This window comes from Poecilia formosa, unplaced genomic scaffold (assembly GCF_000485575.1).
Source record: "Poecilia formosa unplaced genomic scaffold, Poecilia_formosa-5.1.2 Scaffold310, whole genome shotgun sequence".
In the NCBI taxonomy this organism is placed as follows: Eukaryota; Metazoa; Chordata; class Actinopteri; order Cyprinodontiformes; family Poeciliidae; genus Poecilia; species Poecilia formosa.
This window is the reverse complement of record NW_006800249.1, coordinates 725259-740272: the sequence shown is the minus strand read 5'-3', so window position 1 is coordinate 740272 and position 15014 is coordinate 725259. Positions and strand designations below refer to the sequence as shown.

Sequence of the window (15014 nt, the reverse complement as noted above, 5' to 3'; positions counted from 1 at the left end):
CCGCTGGTCTTGGTCTTGACTCGGTCTCGACTTTCATCGGTCTTGGTCTTGACTTGGTCTCGGACCCTAAAAGTCTTGGTCTTGTCTCGGTCTCGATACACTCTGGTCTTGGTCTTGTCTTGGTCTCGGGTTAGGTGGTCTTGAACACAACACTGATTCAAACACATTATAGCAATACTGAAAGAACGTCCATACTGTATACCATACCATGTTTACTTATATAGCCCTTTAAAAAAAAACACTAGGTTGACCAAAGTTCTGCACAAGTAAAAAACAAAATATCAATAAAAAATTAAAAACAGTCTTAAATCTCAATCACACAAATATTGGATAAAAATCAGGCTAAGTAGAATAGGTAATGTCAAAGAGTAGAAGATGCCAGGAGTAGAAGAAGTGTGTTTTCAAATGACATTTAAAGGCGTCTTATGTGCAGAAGAAACTCATAAGGATCCAGAATCCTTTTTAAATGTTTGATAGGAATAATAAATTCAGATTCAATTTGACTACTCTGACCTTGACAATCTTTACTAAATCTAACACAAAGTAAGAGATGAATTAACGGGGTCAGCTTCTATTCTCAAAGCAGGATACACAGGTTCAGTGAATTTGGTGTTGTAGGTGTGAAGGTAGGTCATTTTATCAGGGTAAACCCCAAAGAAAGACACAGTGCCACCAGGCACATCCACATACACCCCAACTTTGCTTGAAGGTTCTACACAGATTTTAGTTATTTTGTTGTAGTGCAGAACAGAGAATCCTTCCTTAGAGCACAACAAAGCCCATGACTGATCATTGACTCCAAGACCACAGCCATTCCTTTCCCCTCTCCTTCTGATTGTTTTGTACGTCACTCCAATGGCAGCTTTTCCTCTCCACTCTGCCTCCCAGTAACAGCGACCAGTGAGACCATGTCTGCCCAGCAGCTCCTCCTCAGCACCAAACCATGAGAGCTTCTCTCCTTGTCCCACCATCATTATTCTGTTAAACTCAGATAGTGTGAGGTTTCTGTGCGTAGTGGAGTCCAGGATGAGTTCAACAGCATCTGATGGAGAGACAGCAGCATTTCATTACGTGAACAATTATCTGGATTGTGTGCATTGATGTTAACTTCTGTTCTAAAACAAATTTTACAAAACATTGGTAATGTTGTTTTTATTCATTTATTTTTATGAGCTGTATTAAAAATGGGTTCTACAGATAACCCATGTCCACTGTCACATGTTCTGTGCCAGAAGCATACATAAAGTCTCCCCCACTGAATTTGAAATGTGCCTCCACAGTCATTATTAATGCCAATTTCAAATATGTGCTCCTGGTGTCTGAGCCCTACCCTCTGATAAGTAATTACATTAAGCTTAGCATTCTATTTTAAAAAGTAAAAGAGTAACAAAAATAGACAAAAAGTTCAAAATAACTGTTCCTTTTCACTCAAAATGAGAGCTACATGTAGGGTTACTTATGGTAAAGGAATTATTCAAACTCCATTCAATAACCATTGAGTGAATTTTGATGCACATCAGCATGAACTTGTCTGTTAAACAGAATTAGAGATATTTTCCTCAAACTCACTTTGTCTTTAGTAAAGATCTTTGGACTGGTTCTTTTCCCAGCTACCTCCCTCAGTCTGACGACACGCCCATTTGCATTCAATGTGGCTTATGAAAATTACACTACATCTTATGAGATACAATAAATACTATAACAATATGTTTGTTCCTTGATGCTCAAGCCCATCTTTGCGTTACTTTCAAAATAAGAACGTATCAGGATTAAAGCTGTCTTCTTTAACATCAAACAGCCACGGTTTCTTACAAAAAGGAAAATAGCAAAAATATTTATGCTGAGCTCCACAAAATTCCTGATGCATAACAATCCAAAACTTCACCCCTGTGGTAAATGGCTTGTACTTGTACAGTACTTTAAGTCCAGATAAAGTGTTTACATTCAGCCATTCTTCCAAATTTAACACAATGGATTGTAGCCACAATTGGTGCACACACTGACAGTGGTGACATTTCCACATTGCTGCTGGGCCCGCTGACCACAACCAGCATGCAGGGTGGGTGAAGTGTCTTGCCCAAGGATGCAATGACAAAGGCAGAGGGAATCAAACTGGCCACCCACCAACTGAGGGACAAATTCAGTCCCACTATAGTTCAATCAAACCTCTCTCTCCATTTGTTGGGAAACAATTACAAGCAGTGACAACCTGCTGTCACAAGATCTACTGACCGGAACAACGTACAAAAAAGAAAGAATCGATTCTCAGGTAGAGCAGACTTGACAAACTCACTTGACTCTGTATTTTTGTTCTCTTGTTGTAACGGTTTAATAAATATGCTACTTCTTCTCATCCAGAAAATTAAGTATTTTTTTCCATTACCCTACATATCAGAATATCAGATTAATATTATTTTTTCATGAGCTGCCATTTGTTTCTTAAAAATGACCATACTTACACTTCCTCAGACCAGGTACTAAAAACTGTGATCCACTCGGCTCCACCCTGGAACAACATTATAGCAAAGTTAGCAGTGATCAAGGAGTTGTGATTACACTAATTGGTTTAGTATGGCACTGATATGGAAGATGAAGTTATCCTCACATTCTGATATTTATTCTATTTTAACTATTTAGTTTGATTGAAAAGATCATAGACCTAATAACAAGTAGACATTGTCTAATTCACATCCTTATCAGTACCTGAGAGTCGTTAAGGCCAAGTCTGGGTTTTCCACTCCAGCAGAGAGGAGCGCCACTCCATGTTCTTCTGGGTAATTGTAACTCAGGTCCAACTCTTTGAGGTTAGAGAGGTTAGAAGCCAGAGCTGATGCCAGAACTTCACAACCTTCCTTTGTGATTAAACAACCTGACAACCTATAAAACACAAATATATACAATTCATGGTATTACTTCTTGTCACACATTCAGGTTTTATGATTCAGTCATCATTGTGTTCTACATGCGTTCTTCCATTCCTCATTTATATATTTTACAGAAACAATGTGTGAAGAGTACAGTTTCACCCTCAGAGTGTTCCAGGTTCCTTTTCCTCACTGTGCTGGAGAACCCTTGGACAAGACACTAGCAATGCAAATATTGAGCAAACTTTTAAAATGTCTCAAAAAAAGAAAACGAAAACAGCAAACATCATCAGATGTTGATGTTTAGTATGTAAAAAAATAAAAAATATGTAGCAGTTGCAATAGCATGCATCGCACATCTCAGAAAAATGAAGAGAGTCGTCTCCTCCATCCTGGTGGTTTGAACTTGGAAACATTGTGTGTAAAGTTAAAAATGTCTGAGCGCCTGCACCAAATGATCAGGTGCATGAATCCAATTCTCTCAAAATGATGGATTAATTTTAAGAAAAACAAATCAAAGACGGACAATATTACATTATCGCGAACAATGGTTTCACCACTTCCATCCTGAGAAGGTGAGTCTCTCACTGGCCACCTCAGACCTGAGATTCAAGCTTCTAGTAACGTACAGACCCATCAGTGTAAAGAAAAGTTTGTTAAATCAGAATGTATTCAGCAAATGTGTTTCATATACTCTTTAGTGAATAAACTATTTAGTGAGAAAGCCAAAAACTATCTCAATTATTACTAAAAGCATTTGTGGTGAAATTGGATGTTATTTCCATTTACCATTTTTAATGCAATACTATAAAATGTGCAGGAAAAAACATTGATAAAAAAACAGCTACTGAATCCAAAGTTGTCTGTTGAAAAACTGCACTGTTGAATGAATGTGGTAACATTGTGGAGGTGGACAGAAATGGACAGGGACCAAAAAATACACTGTTAAAAACATTTAAAAGGTATTTATTTAATTACTGATAAGAACTTACCTTAAAGTTTCAAGGTTACAGCCTGGTTTGGAAAATGTTTCACATAGCAGCTTCAGGCCTGAATCTTTCATGTCGTTGTTACTCAGGTCCAAATCTTTCAACATACAGCATGAATAGCTGAAAATAAAGTCCATAACCGGGTAGCTTCCGTTGTCCAGGAAAGAGAAACTGAGTCTAAATACAAACAAAGTTAATACATAAACAAAATGTTCATCTAATTTATTTCAGTACAAGCAATGTGTGGTTGCTTTTTGACTTACACAGCTTTAGTTGAGTTTAGTATGAATACTGAAAAACTCTTTTCAACTCGATTTGAAATATAATACTTTCTCACATCAAAGTTTTTCTCATAATCCTCTGAAGACAGCAGAATGTGGATCAGTGCTGCCCACTGAGCGTCTGTGAAATTTTCTGTCTCCAGTTTTCCTGATTTTAAGATTTGTTCAATCTCTGTCATTAAAGAAAGCTCCTTCAGTTCATTTAGACAGTGAAATAAATTGGCTTTATCAAAGGGACACAGAATCTCTTCAATCTTCTTCTCGATGTACTCAACTATGTTTTTCAAGGAACTGCTTGATGGTTTTCTTTCTGTCACGAAGTCGTGGAGGAGCCTCTGATTGGTGTCCAAAGAAAGACCAAAGAGGAATCTCAGGAACAGATCCAGTTTGCCATCTGGAGCATCTATAGCTTTCTCTACTGCTGTTTTGTAGAAGTGCTCATATTGTTCATCAGTTATCTTTGACCCATGTGAGACTGATTTCTTTTCTGCCAGCAGATTGACACCAGTGCTGAAGAAGGTCAGATGGACATGAAGAGCAGCCAAAAACTCCTGAATGCTCAAGTGGACAAAGCAGAACATGTTCTGATGGAAAAACCCTCTCTCCTCCTGAAAGATCTCTGTGAACACCCCTGAATACACTGAGGCTGCTCTGACATCAATGCCGCACTCAGTCAGGTCAGATTCATAGAAGAACAAGTTTCCTTTCATTAACTGCTCAAAGGCCAGTTTTCCCAAGGACTGAATCATATCCCTGGTCTCTGGAGTCCAGAGGGGATCTTTTTCAACATTTTTGTCATACTTGACATTCTTCACCTTGGACAGAACCACCAGGAAGAGGATATACATATCTGTCAGGGAGTTGGGTAGGTCTGCTTGTTCTCTGGCGTTAATGGCATCCTCCAGAACAGTAGCAATGACCCAGCAGAAAACAGGGATGTGACACATAATGTAGAGACTTCTTGATGATTTGATGTGAGACAGGACCATTTTGCTTTCCTCTTCCTCTGTGAATCTCTTTCTGAAGTACTCCTCCTTCTGAGGATCATTGAATCCTCTCACTTCAGTCATCAGGTCAACAAACTCAGGAGGGATCAGATGGGCCGCTGCAGGTCGAGTTGTGATCCAGACTCGAGCTGAAGGAAGCAACCTCCCCTTGATAAGGTTTGCCAGCAGTACCTCTAATGATGCAGACTGTGTAACATCAGTCAGAACCTCTTTGGTTTTCAGGTCCAGAGCAAATCGACACTCATCCAGACCATCAAAGATGAACAAAACTCTGAAGTGATCAAAACGGCAGATTCCTGCTTCTTTGATTTCAGGGAAGAAGAGATGAATGAGTTCAACCAAACTGAACTTTTTCTCCTTCACCATGTTCAGTCCTCTGAAGGAAAATGGAAATGTGAACTGGATGTCCTGGTTGTTTTTTCCTTCAGCCCAGTCCAGAGCAAACTTCTGTGTCAAGACTGTTTTCCCAATGCCAGCCACTCCTTCTGTCATCACTGTTCTGACTGGTTTATCTCTTCCAGTAATGGGTTTGAAGAGCTCTTCACGTCTGATTGTTAGTGGTTTAACTCTTTTTTTGAGAGCTTTTTCAAAATGTTTCACTTCATGGTCACAGATGACCTCTTCACGTCCTTCAGTTATGTAAAGGTCAGTGTAGATTTTATTAAGAAGGGTTGGATGACCTTCTTTGGCAATTCCTTCAAGCACATATGCCAGCCTCATCTTCAGGTTAGATTTCAGTTTACTTTGGCATTTGGACATAACACTTTCTGCAAATGTGTATAATGAGAAAACAAAGCATTAGACCCTATGGAATTTTATATTTCATCTATTTTAAAGTACAAGAGCTTTCTAACTAATGAAGACACATATATTAGGTTGTTATTGACTTTTCTACAGATTTAATAAACATTTTGAAATGAAAGATAATTAATTCCTTTCAGAGATAACAAAGCACCAAGTTAGACAGCCTAAAGAAATATTCCAGTCTGAAACTAATTTATTGCACATGCAGACCTCAAACTCACAACAAAACATCCAATAGTTTAAATACTCACTGCCATTCAAAAACTTTTTATTGTGGTGTGTATCTATATTGAAGTTAATACTAAATTACAAACTATAGAGGGTCTTTGATTACTACATGGAAATTCAATTAAATTATTGAAGGTTTTCATAAAAAATGTGATGTACATTCTCAGTACTTTAAAGAGATTTTTGTAGGAAAAATATTAATGCGTTCTATTTTTGGGTTTATTTTATATCCCTCACTACTTTGTCTCAAATAAAGCAACTGGATATAAACAGCCATGAAAAATTGACAGATAATGTTCAATTCGATATTTTAATCTTCGCATAGTGGTATGGTCATCTTACTGTTTAGTAGAGCAAAGGCCAGCTCTTCTTGCTTCATTCTTCTCAAAAACGTAACAATCATGTCCAGAAAAGCTTCTTTGGTAACTTTCTTTTGCTCTTCCTCCTCCCAGTTTATCACCTCTTCATCCTCATCTTGGCTATGAACAGTTTCTCTGTTTAAGAGCTTATGGAAACTTCTCAGCTCATTCTCAACAAAGACAACAATGTTCCCCTCAAGATTCTGTAATAAAACAGAATTGCAATTGAATTTTCTTCAAGGAGAAAAGGAGAAATTCATCTTGTCTCTGACAAATATTATGAAAGTAAACATGTTAAAACAATCTGAAATAAATGTCTCAATTGAGCTGAATCAGCTCTGTTCAATATTAATAGGGATAATGCTAACTGTAATTTCTTGTCACAAACCAGCAAAGCAAAATAGCGCTGAGAAAAAAAGTCACATTTGCTGTTTTTGCTTTTTAGTCACACTTAAATAATCAAACACATTTTAAGAGCAAAGACCTGAGCAAATATAGCATATATTGCTTTATGTATATAAATAATATAGTTGCTTTATATACATAGTATTCCCAAATACTATGTATATAAAGCAACATAAAATATTGACTGCAAGTTATTACAAACACTTAATAGCAGTTGTTACTTAAATCATCAGTTTAAATCATTTGCTTCTGTATTTTGCTTTTATACAGGTTATCTTTGATGTAAAAATTGTTTAATGAAAAAAAATATTTATCTGGGACAGAAAAACAAAAACAGAAGAAACTTGAAAAGAGACAAATAGTTTACATTGTCTGATAGATACTTAAATTTGTTTTATCTAACATCCTCATTTGGTTCACTTATAGTTACTGACCTTAAATGTTGTGTCCATGTCTTCCTTTGGGGGGATTCTGAGTTGAGGTCTTAATTTATTACTGAAAAGAGATTGAAACAAATCAAAGACATTCCCACATAAGCAACAATTTATATAGCTAGATTTGCACTTAACAGCACATAATTGAGACTCCATCAAACAGCAACCTGCAGAAATATTCACATCTTCAGAACTATGGTCATATTACACCAAAAACTCCAGTACAAGACCTTCTATTTGCTAAGTGAACACAAAGAAGTGCATAAATGTGAAGTGAACAAATGGTGAAATCTGAGAAGTTTGAAGCAGGACCAAGTTATAAAACAACATCCCAAAGAGCTTTGAATATCTCAAATACACATTTAAAATCAAAGATTAAAAAAAATACTGATTACATAACATTCAACAAGGAAATTTGCTGTAAAATTCAAAATGAATAACTTTGTTGCAAATTGTAATGTTTTCAGTTTCAGATCCTGAAGCAATAATGAGTTATGGTAGAAGTACAAACTGATTCACACATGCACTAAATCTCATGCAGTGTCTAAAATATTGATATTGTTATAAGCAGATTATCATTACAAGCATCTTAGGTTACCAGATGTCGTTCAGCACTTTTACCTCTCAGATTTGAGCTGCTGGTCATCAAGTTCAGAGATTTTGGTCACATGTGATTCATTGTTGTCCTTAGATGGGCTTCTGACAGAGTGACCTTTACACAAGAAAGCCAACATGCAGGATCAAATTATTACACTCCAAAGATGCTGGATCAGTCTACATAGCATTTTGTATATTTTTATTCATCTGCCTACTCATCCTGTGGAAGTATCACCTTTAAAGATTTTAACTTGTCCAGGCCAAACTGATATGTCAGTTTGACACTTGATCTTTTGGTTTTCTGCATGTGATGAACCTTTAGCTGTTCTATAGGCTGCCGTGAAATACAACAGTGATGTGTTCAAAATCAAAGTTGTACAATGTATTGTTTTACCTTTCAGCAGGCTGTAGGTAAAGCCTGCTGTAGTGGTTTTTTACTTTATTATTATTATTATTATTATTATGATATTATCTCATAATAAAAGTCCTTGGCAGCTCAGCTCTGTGTGATGGAAGACCTAGGCTGAGAGGCTACATGTAAAACACTAAGGGCTGCCAAATTTGTTGTAATTCTAATTACTCATAATATAAACTGGACAAAGTAATTAAAACTGATGTGTGGGTCAACGTCACATTGATGTGACATTGACACACACACCAATGTCCTATTGATGTGTGCATACAAAAAAACATTGTACAAACAAAGGAAAAGTTTTTTCCTACTGGACGATAGAGCATCAGCAAAGTCTCCAAGCTTCATCATCCTCAAAAATTTCCTCAGGAAGTTCATGACCTCCTCTTCTTCTCCAGTAAGGATCTTCTCTCTTTCCTCACAATGAAACACGTCTCCGATCACATCATGTGTCCAAAGGGGTTTCGGGTAATTGGGAGTTAACATCTGATGCAGCTTCTTCAGCTCGCTCCTTACAAGAGTGACAGTTTCCCTCTCAAGTCTCTGTAAGCAAACATGTTATCTTTAGATTTTTGAATCACTTATACAATATGTTTAGGTACTACTTTCTTATCTATTTATGACACATTGTTTGGGAGAAAACATGTTTAACAAAATCAACAGACAATGTAAAAACAGTCTTTCAATGTGATTGCTGTGAACCAATTTTTTACATGTAAATTAATGGTAGCTTTAATACTGTTTCTTCACCCACAGCACATTTATGTTCATTTATGGCAAATTTGTTTTGAGTAATATCTTGATTCTGAGATTAATGCCTTACTGTGTGTTGCACACTAATCCTGAAGTAAAATGCATAAATAAAGTTTTCAGTTTTATTTTAATATAAAACTATGGCAAAGCAGACACATGAAGAGTGTTTTTGAGTTTGTCTGGATCCTGGGTTGTTTTATGTTTTGCCAGCTCCCCAGTTATTGTTTGCTCTTCCTTTTCACCTCCAGATCCATTGCTCTCTCTCCCTCAACATACCTGTCTGGTCTCCTCTCTCAGCTTTTACCTTATCCTCTTTTTTTGTGAAAAAAAAAATCACAAAGAAATTGGACAAAAAGATGTCCTTGAGGCTCACTCACAGGTTTTAATCAATAAACAAATGTTTATGTTCAACTGTTACATAATTTTTAGTGTACATATAATGATAAAAAAGGACTAGCACACAAATAACTATTAAAAACCAAATAGACATAGTTTATGCTTCACAGTCCGTTTAATTTTGAAACAGTTACCTCAAAAACTTTGTGAAGGTCTCCATGAAAACTGCTGGTCTCCTCTAGTATTTTATCATCAGATCTGTGGAGTCATTATTCATAAGTGTGCAATTTGTTTTAACATGAAACACAAATAAGTAAATAAATATAATGTAAGTATGTATAGATGTATGCCTGCATGAAGACTAAAAACAGGTACCTAACGCATTGAAAACCCTAATACTTTAATTTATAAAAATATCATGCCAAACCACTTGAAGTGGCCAAAAAGATGCTTGAACATATCAGTGCAAAGTTAAATCACCCTGATAATGAAGAACGTTTAAAATTATTAGGGTAATTTGTTGAGTTCTCGCTCTTTAGGGACACAGTGCTCAGTGTGGAAGAGTTTCCCATATTCTGCCCAAAACTGTTAAAAAAATAGCACTGGAAAAATGAATGACAAGAATGTTTGATTAAAAAAAATTAATCTGTAGAAATATTACTGATGGAAACCAGGCAAGTAGATAATCCAAGGATGTATTATTTATCATTGGAAAACAATAATTATACTCTTCATAAGGTTTTCCATCAGAAAAGACATTATAATGAGTAAAAAGAGCTATTTGAATTTTTTTGGGGAAAAAAAACATGTTATTTTTTGTTAATGAAAATGAGTTTTAATGTGAAAATTTCTTATTAAGGGCATTTCTAGAAAACGCAACTCAAAAACATAGAAATCAGATATATTGTAATGACTTTCTGCCTTAACCTTAGCCTCTATGATGTCTAATAAAACTCAGAGATTAAAAGCAGAGTTGACTCACCCTGAAGACGAAGAACCTTTAAAATTAACGGGGTAATCCATTGAGTCGTTGCTCTTTAGGGACACAACGCTCGGTGTAGAAGAGTTTCTCATTTTCTGCCCAAAACTGATAAAAAATAGTAGCATTGGCAAAATGAAACAGTAAGTGAGCTGTACATCCATTATAAATGTCTTGTTCCTGCTACCAAGATGAGTCACCAAGAAGTGATGAACTGCACTCAGTGAGAAGAATATAAACTTTAATCTTTTGTTTACAGTTCACATAAGCAACATATCTGCAGATATTTTGTCATTGGTAGCTTTCATATGGAAATCTATTATTAAGTATATTATTAAGAAAACTGATAGAAAATGCAACTGAGAAACTCAGAAGTTAAATATATGTTGCAATAACTTCGGCTGTTTGATACATGTGATGAAATGTAGAGATTAAAAGTAGAGTTTACTCACCCTGAACATGAAGAACCTTTAAAATTAACAGGGTAATCCATTGAATCGTTGCTCTTTAAGGATACACTGCTCGGTGTAGAAGAATGTCCCATTTTCTGCCCAAAACTATAAAAAAAAGAAGAAGAAAAAAAAGTAGCTTTGGCAAAATGAAGGACTTGAATAAAAATGTTTGATCAAAACAGAACAAAACAAACCGAATTTGTAGAAATGTTAGTCTTTGTAACCAAGTGAATAATCCAAGGATTTATTATTCATCATAGGAAAACTGATTTTTGTGCTTCAATATTGGGACATTCATTTACATCACAATTCTATTATTTATTGAATCACATTGCCAACAATCCTGCTCTTTGCACAGTTTATCTTCAGTAGCTCTAACAAGAAATAATCAAAACTGAGACAATCATATATCTGTGAAAATGTGGTTTTGATAAAGTCTATAAAAACTATGTAGACTTGTCTTTATAAAAAAAAGTTGTAATTTGTAAGTATACTCTGTGTATTAATACAAACTCTGATAGAAATTGAAAAAACTGAACATATTTGAATTAGTTTCTGCCTTCACTATAGGATATTTAACACCTTTGATAAAATTGATATATTAAAAGTAGTGTTCACTCACCCTGGAGATGAAGAACTTTTAAAGTTAACAGGGTAATCCATAGAGTCGTTGCTCTTTAAGGACACAATGCTCGGTGTGGAAGAGTTTCCCATTTTCTGCCCAAAACTGTTGAAAAACAAGTATTGGCAAATAAATGACAAAAACAAAGATGTTTGATTATGAAATTAGTAAAACAAACTGAATGTGAAAGTTATGACAGGTGTATGATACAGTCTGCAGAGGAAAAGTACATTTATAATTGTGTTTATAAAAAGAAGTTGTCAAATGGAAATATATCATTAAGTTTATTATTAAGAACACTGGTAGAAAATGCAACTCAGAAACTACATATAGTGTAAAGAGTTTCTGCTTTGACTTTTGACAGTTTGATAACTCTGATAACATTTAAATATAAAAGCAGAGTTGACTCACCCTGACGATGATGAACCTTTAAAATTAACAGGGTAATCCATCGAATCGTTGCTCTTTAGGGACACAACGCTCGGTGTGGAAGAGTTTCCTGTTTTATACCTGAAACTGTTAAAAAAAAAAAGTAGCATTGGCAAAATGAATGACTAGGACAAAGATATTTGACTACAATATTTATAAAATAAAGTGAATTGTACTGTTTGACACCAAGTGAATAATTTAAGAATTGACTATTTTTCATAGGAAAACAAGTTTTGGGTTAGGTTAGGTACTTGTTCAACTTTCTTTAGTCAGTTCGAAAATAATTCAAGACGGCTAGAATTCAAGCAACAAAAAAGTAAATAAAATCAGAAGTATAAAAAGAAGCCAGAATACAAAATATCACTTAGAGTCGTGAAGAAAAACACAAGTAAATATGTTGTTGTGAGTTTCTGCAAAGACTTCAGGGCATTTGATATATCTGATAAAATTCAAAAAAATTAAAAGTAGATTTCACTCACCCTGAAAATGAAGAACGTTTAAAATTAACAGGGTAATCCATTGAGTCGTTGCTCTTCAGGGATACAACACTTGGTGTAGGAGAGCTTATCGTTCTCCGCATCAAACTGTAAAAAGTATTATTAGCAAAATAAAGGACTTCAGTTGAAGATGTTTTATCAAAAGAGAATAAAACCAAAAAACCAACTTTGTTTATAAATTCCTTACTGTTTGAAACCAATTGGATAATCCAAGGATTTGTTCTGTTTCATGGGGAGCTTCGTCTGCTCTGTCCTAAAATAATTCAAGATAAAATTCAAGCAATGAGTAAACAAGATATTATGAAATCATAAAAAGAAGATCTATTAGAAAATCTGAAGGTTACGTAGATCAGAAAACAGAAAAAGAAACAGGGAGTGATATAAAATGAGTGATATAAAATATCACTCAGAATAATGAATTCTGAGGTTGGTAATAAACTATGATAAATGGGATAACTAGAATCAATCAATCAATCAAATTTTATTTGTATAGCGCATTTCAGCAGCAAGGCATTTCAAGGTGCTTTACATAATTAAAGAAAAAAAAACTCCTTTTTATTGCTTGCTCATCATGGCAATAATGTTGATGTTAATGCTAATTACGAGGCAAATTCAGAAAGACTAAAGAGCCACAAAGCCAAGATAAACCCAAAAAGACATAAACAAAACTTTTGCAAAATGTGAAAAGCAGGACTAAATGTTTAAAGTTTACTGAAACAAGGAAAATGTAAAATTGTGTTTACAAAAATGGAAAGGCTATATAACAAATTAACAAGTATGATTAATTTACATTGAAGCTCCATCTTCCTTTTGGAAAGTTAGAGGATTATCCATGGATTTCTGATTTTTCAGGGAAAGTCTCTGTGAATCAGATGTGGAGTTTTTCTCCTCGTTCCTGAAACAAATCAAGCATTTTCATATTTCAAGTCAAAATGCAATTTGTTGCAAATTAGTAGCCTCTACTATATTCAAAAATTATTTCACATAATGTTTAGCACATTAGAATCTTAAATCAATCCTCTTACCTCTGAGGTCCGACCTCTGTGCCGTTTTCATAGGACAGACTATCATTCATGGGCACAGACGCCTCTTTGGTTTCCTCAGACTGACTCATTGTAAAGTTTCCTTCAGAAAGACAAAACACTGTATTAGTTACAGTTCTTCCTTCATGTTATATCAACGTCTCACAGACCTCGGCCTAACACAACTATGTCTGAAGTTTACAACTCAAAAGGTGAATTCATATAAATCTGGAGAAAATTGAACAATACTGCTAAATACATTACATCAATAAGGTTCCTCATCCTTCTGTCTTGTTATTTTATCCCCCAGCCACCTTTTAAATTTATTTTTTATATACACTGATTGTCACCTTGGGTATTTGGGTTTTATTGTCATTTGTGTAACAGGTCTTACCACATTTAGCTCATAAGGTGCTGTGACATATGTTTATAACTTTCTGTTTAGTTTCCTGGTTTATCCTACTGTTCTGTTTCTTTTTTTTTATCATTTAATTGTTGGACCTTTTCTTTTTGGTTCACCCAGTATGGTAAGTCACACTCCCCAGTATCTGAGCTCCTAAATTTTTGACGTTTGTTCCTGGATTCTTCTGTTATCCTGTCATTTTGTCTGGATCTGATTTCATGCATTTCCCTCTGTACGTTGCCCTTGATATTCCACATGAAAAAACAAGTACAGTGAGTTCTGTACTTGGGTTTCATTATCAACAAAATTGTGACACTGACATTAATTAAATAAACCCTGGGCCAGATACATAATTATCTGCTGATGAGTAAAAGAAAAAATGTCTGGATTTTTGTTTTTTCTCTTCCTAGAAAAAAAATAAATCACTAAGAAAAATAGTGCTTCTCATGCCGGGTTATTTATATTCTCTTTTTCTTTGCATGTATTATTTCAGATGAAAATTGCATGTGAGCTTCCTCAACACATCAGCCTCCATAAAACAGGTCTTCATTTCTTATATTTCTACCTCAGGACAGAACAAAAAAAGTTCTCAAACAGTTATAACACAATTTTCTGTTTGACCACACAGGATAGAAAATGAAAGACAACACATTTAAATGTATCTGACATTATTTTTGCTGGTTTCTGTTAAACTGACAATGTTTCCATAGAAGAGCTATTTTCTGAAAATTTATAATCATGTATGTAATGAGTGTAATGAGATACACATATATAAGTTATAAAACAGAATAAAGCCAATGTTACTTTACCGTATATGTGTCCATGAGAGACCTGCGTCCACACTGAGATCTAAATGAAAAATACTTTGCTTCCTTGTTCTCTTCCCTGTACAACAAGTCAGCAAACAGGTTCTTCAGGTTGGACTTCAATCTGATGTTGGAAGGTTACGTGACTCCTGCAATGAACAGAAGTGGGACACAGTCGAGAATAGAAAAACTCAAATAAAAGATTGTTAGAAGCCAAAAACTTAAATTTACAATAATTATGAATTAATAAGGATTTATCAAATATTTAAAAAATCCAAAAAATACATATGACAAACAAATTAAGTAAAGGTTTTCCAAAAAATATAATTTTGTGA

The 15014-nt window shown here is 34.9% G+C and overlaps 1 protein-coding gene across 5 annotated transcripts in view; it reads right to left on the bottom strand.

The window, feature by feature from the left end:
- LOC103152450 (NACHT, LRR and PYD domains-containing protein 3-like) overlaps positions 1-14735 on the bottom strand; it is a 19483-nt gene extending 4748 nt beyond the window's left edge. Inside the window, exons 1-19 of one of the 5 annotated variants that reach the window (XM_016661088.1) lie at positions 14683-14735; positions 13474-13573; positions 13239-13343; positions 12636-12701; positions 12431-12535; positions 11934-12038; positions 11523-11627; positions 10901-11005; positions 10452-10556; positions 9664-9727; positions 8692-8923; positions 7993-8083; positions 7372-7432; positions 6516-6735; positions 4117-5908; positions 3857-4030; positions 2704-2877; positions 2460-2506; positions 424-1042 (exon numbers count right to left, since the gene is read on the bottom strand). In XM_016661088.1, coding sequence (XP_016516574.1) covers positions 534-1042; positions 2460-2506; positions 2704-2877; positions 3857-4030; positions 4117-5908; positions 6516-6735; positions 7372-7432; positions 7993-8083; positions 8692-8923; positions 9664-9727; positions 10452-10556; positions 10901-11005; positions 11523-11627; positions 11934-12038; positions 12431-12535; positions 12636-12701; positions 13239-13343; positions 13474-13562 — 4149 coding nt within the window. In that variant the 5' untranslated portion in view covers positions 13563-13573; positions 14683-14735 and the 3' untranslated portion in view covers positions 424-533. Of the gene's footprint in view, positions 1-423; positions 1043-2459; positions 2507-2703; positions 2878-3856; positions 4031-4116; positions 5909-6515; positions 6736-7371; positions 7433-7992; positions 8084-8691; positions 8924-9663; positions 9728-10451; positions 10557-10900; positions 11006-11522; positions 11628-11933; positions 12039-12430; positions 12536-12635; positions 12702-13238; positions 13344-13473; positions 13574-14682 lie in introns of those variants that run through there. The other 4 variants (XM_016661090.1, XM_016661089.1, XM_016661092.1 and 1 more) reach the window with 4 other exon arrangements.
- Positions 14736-15014: the final 279 nt, after the last annotated feature.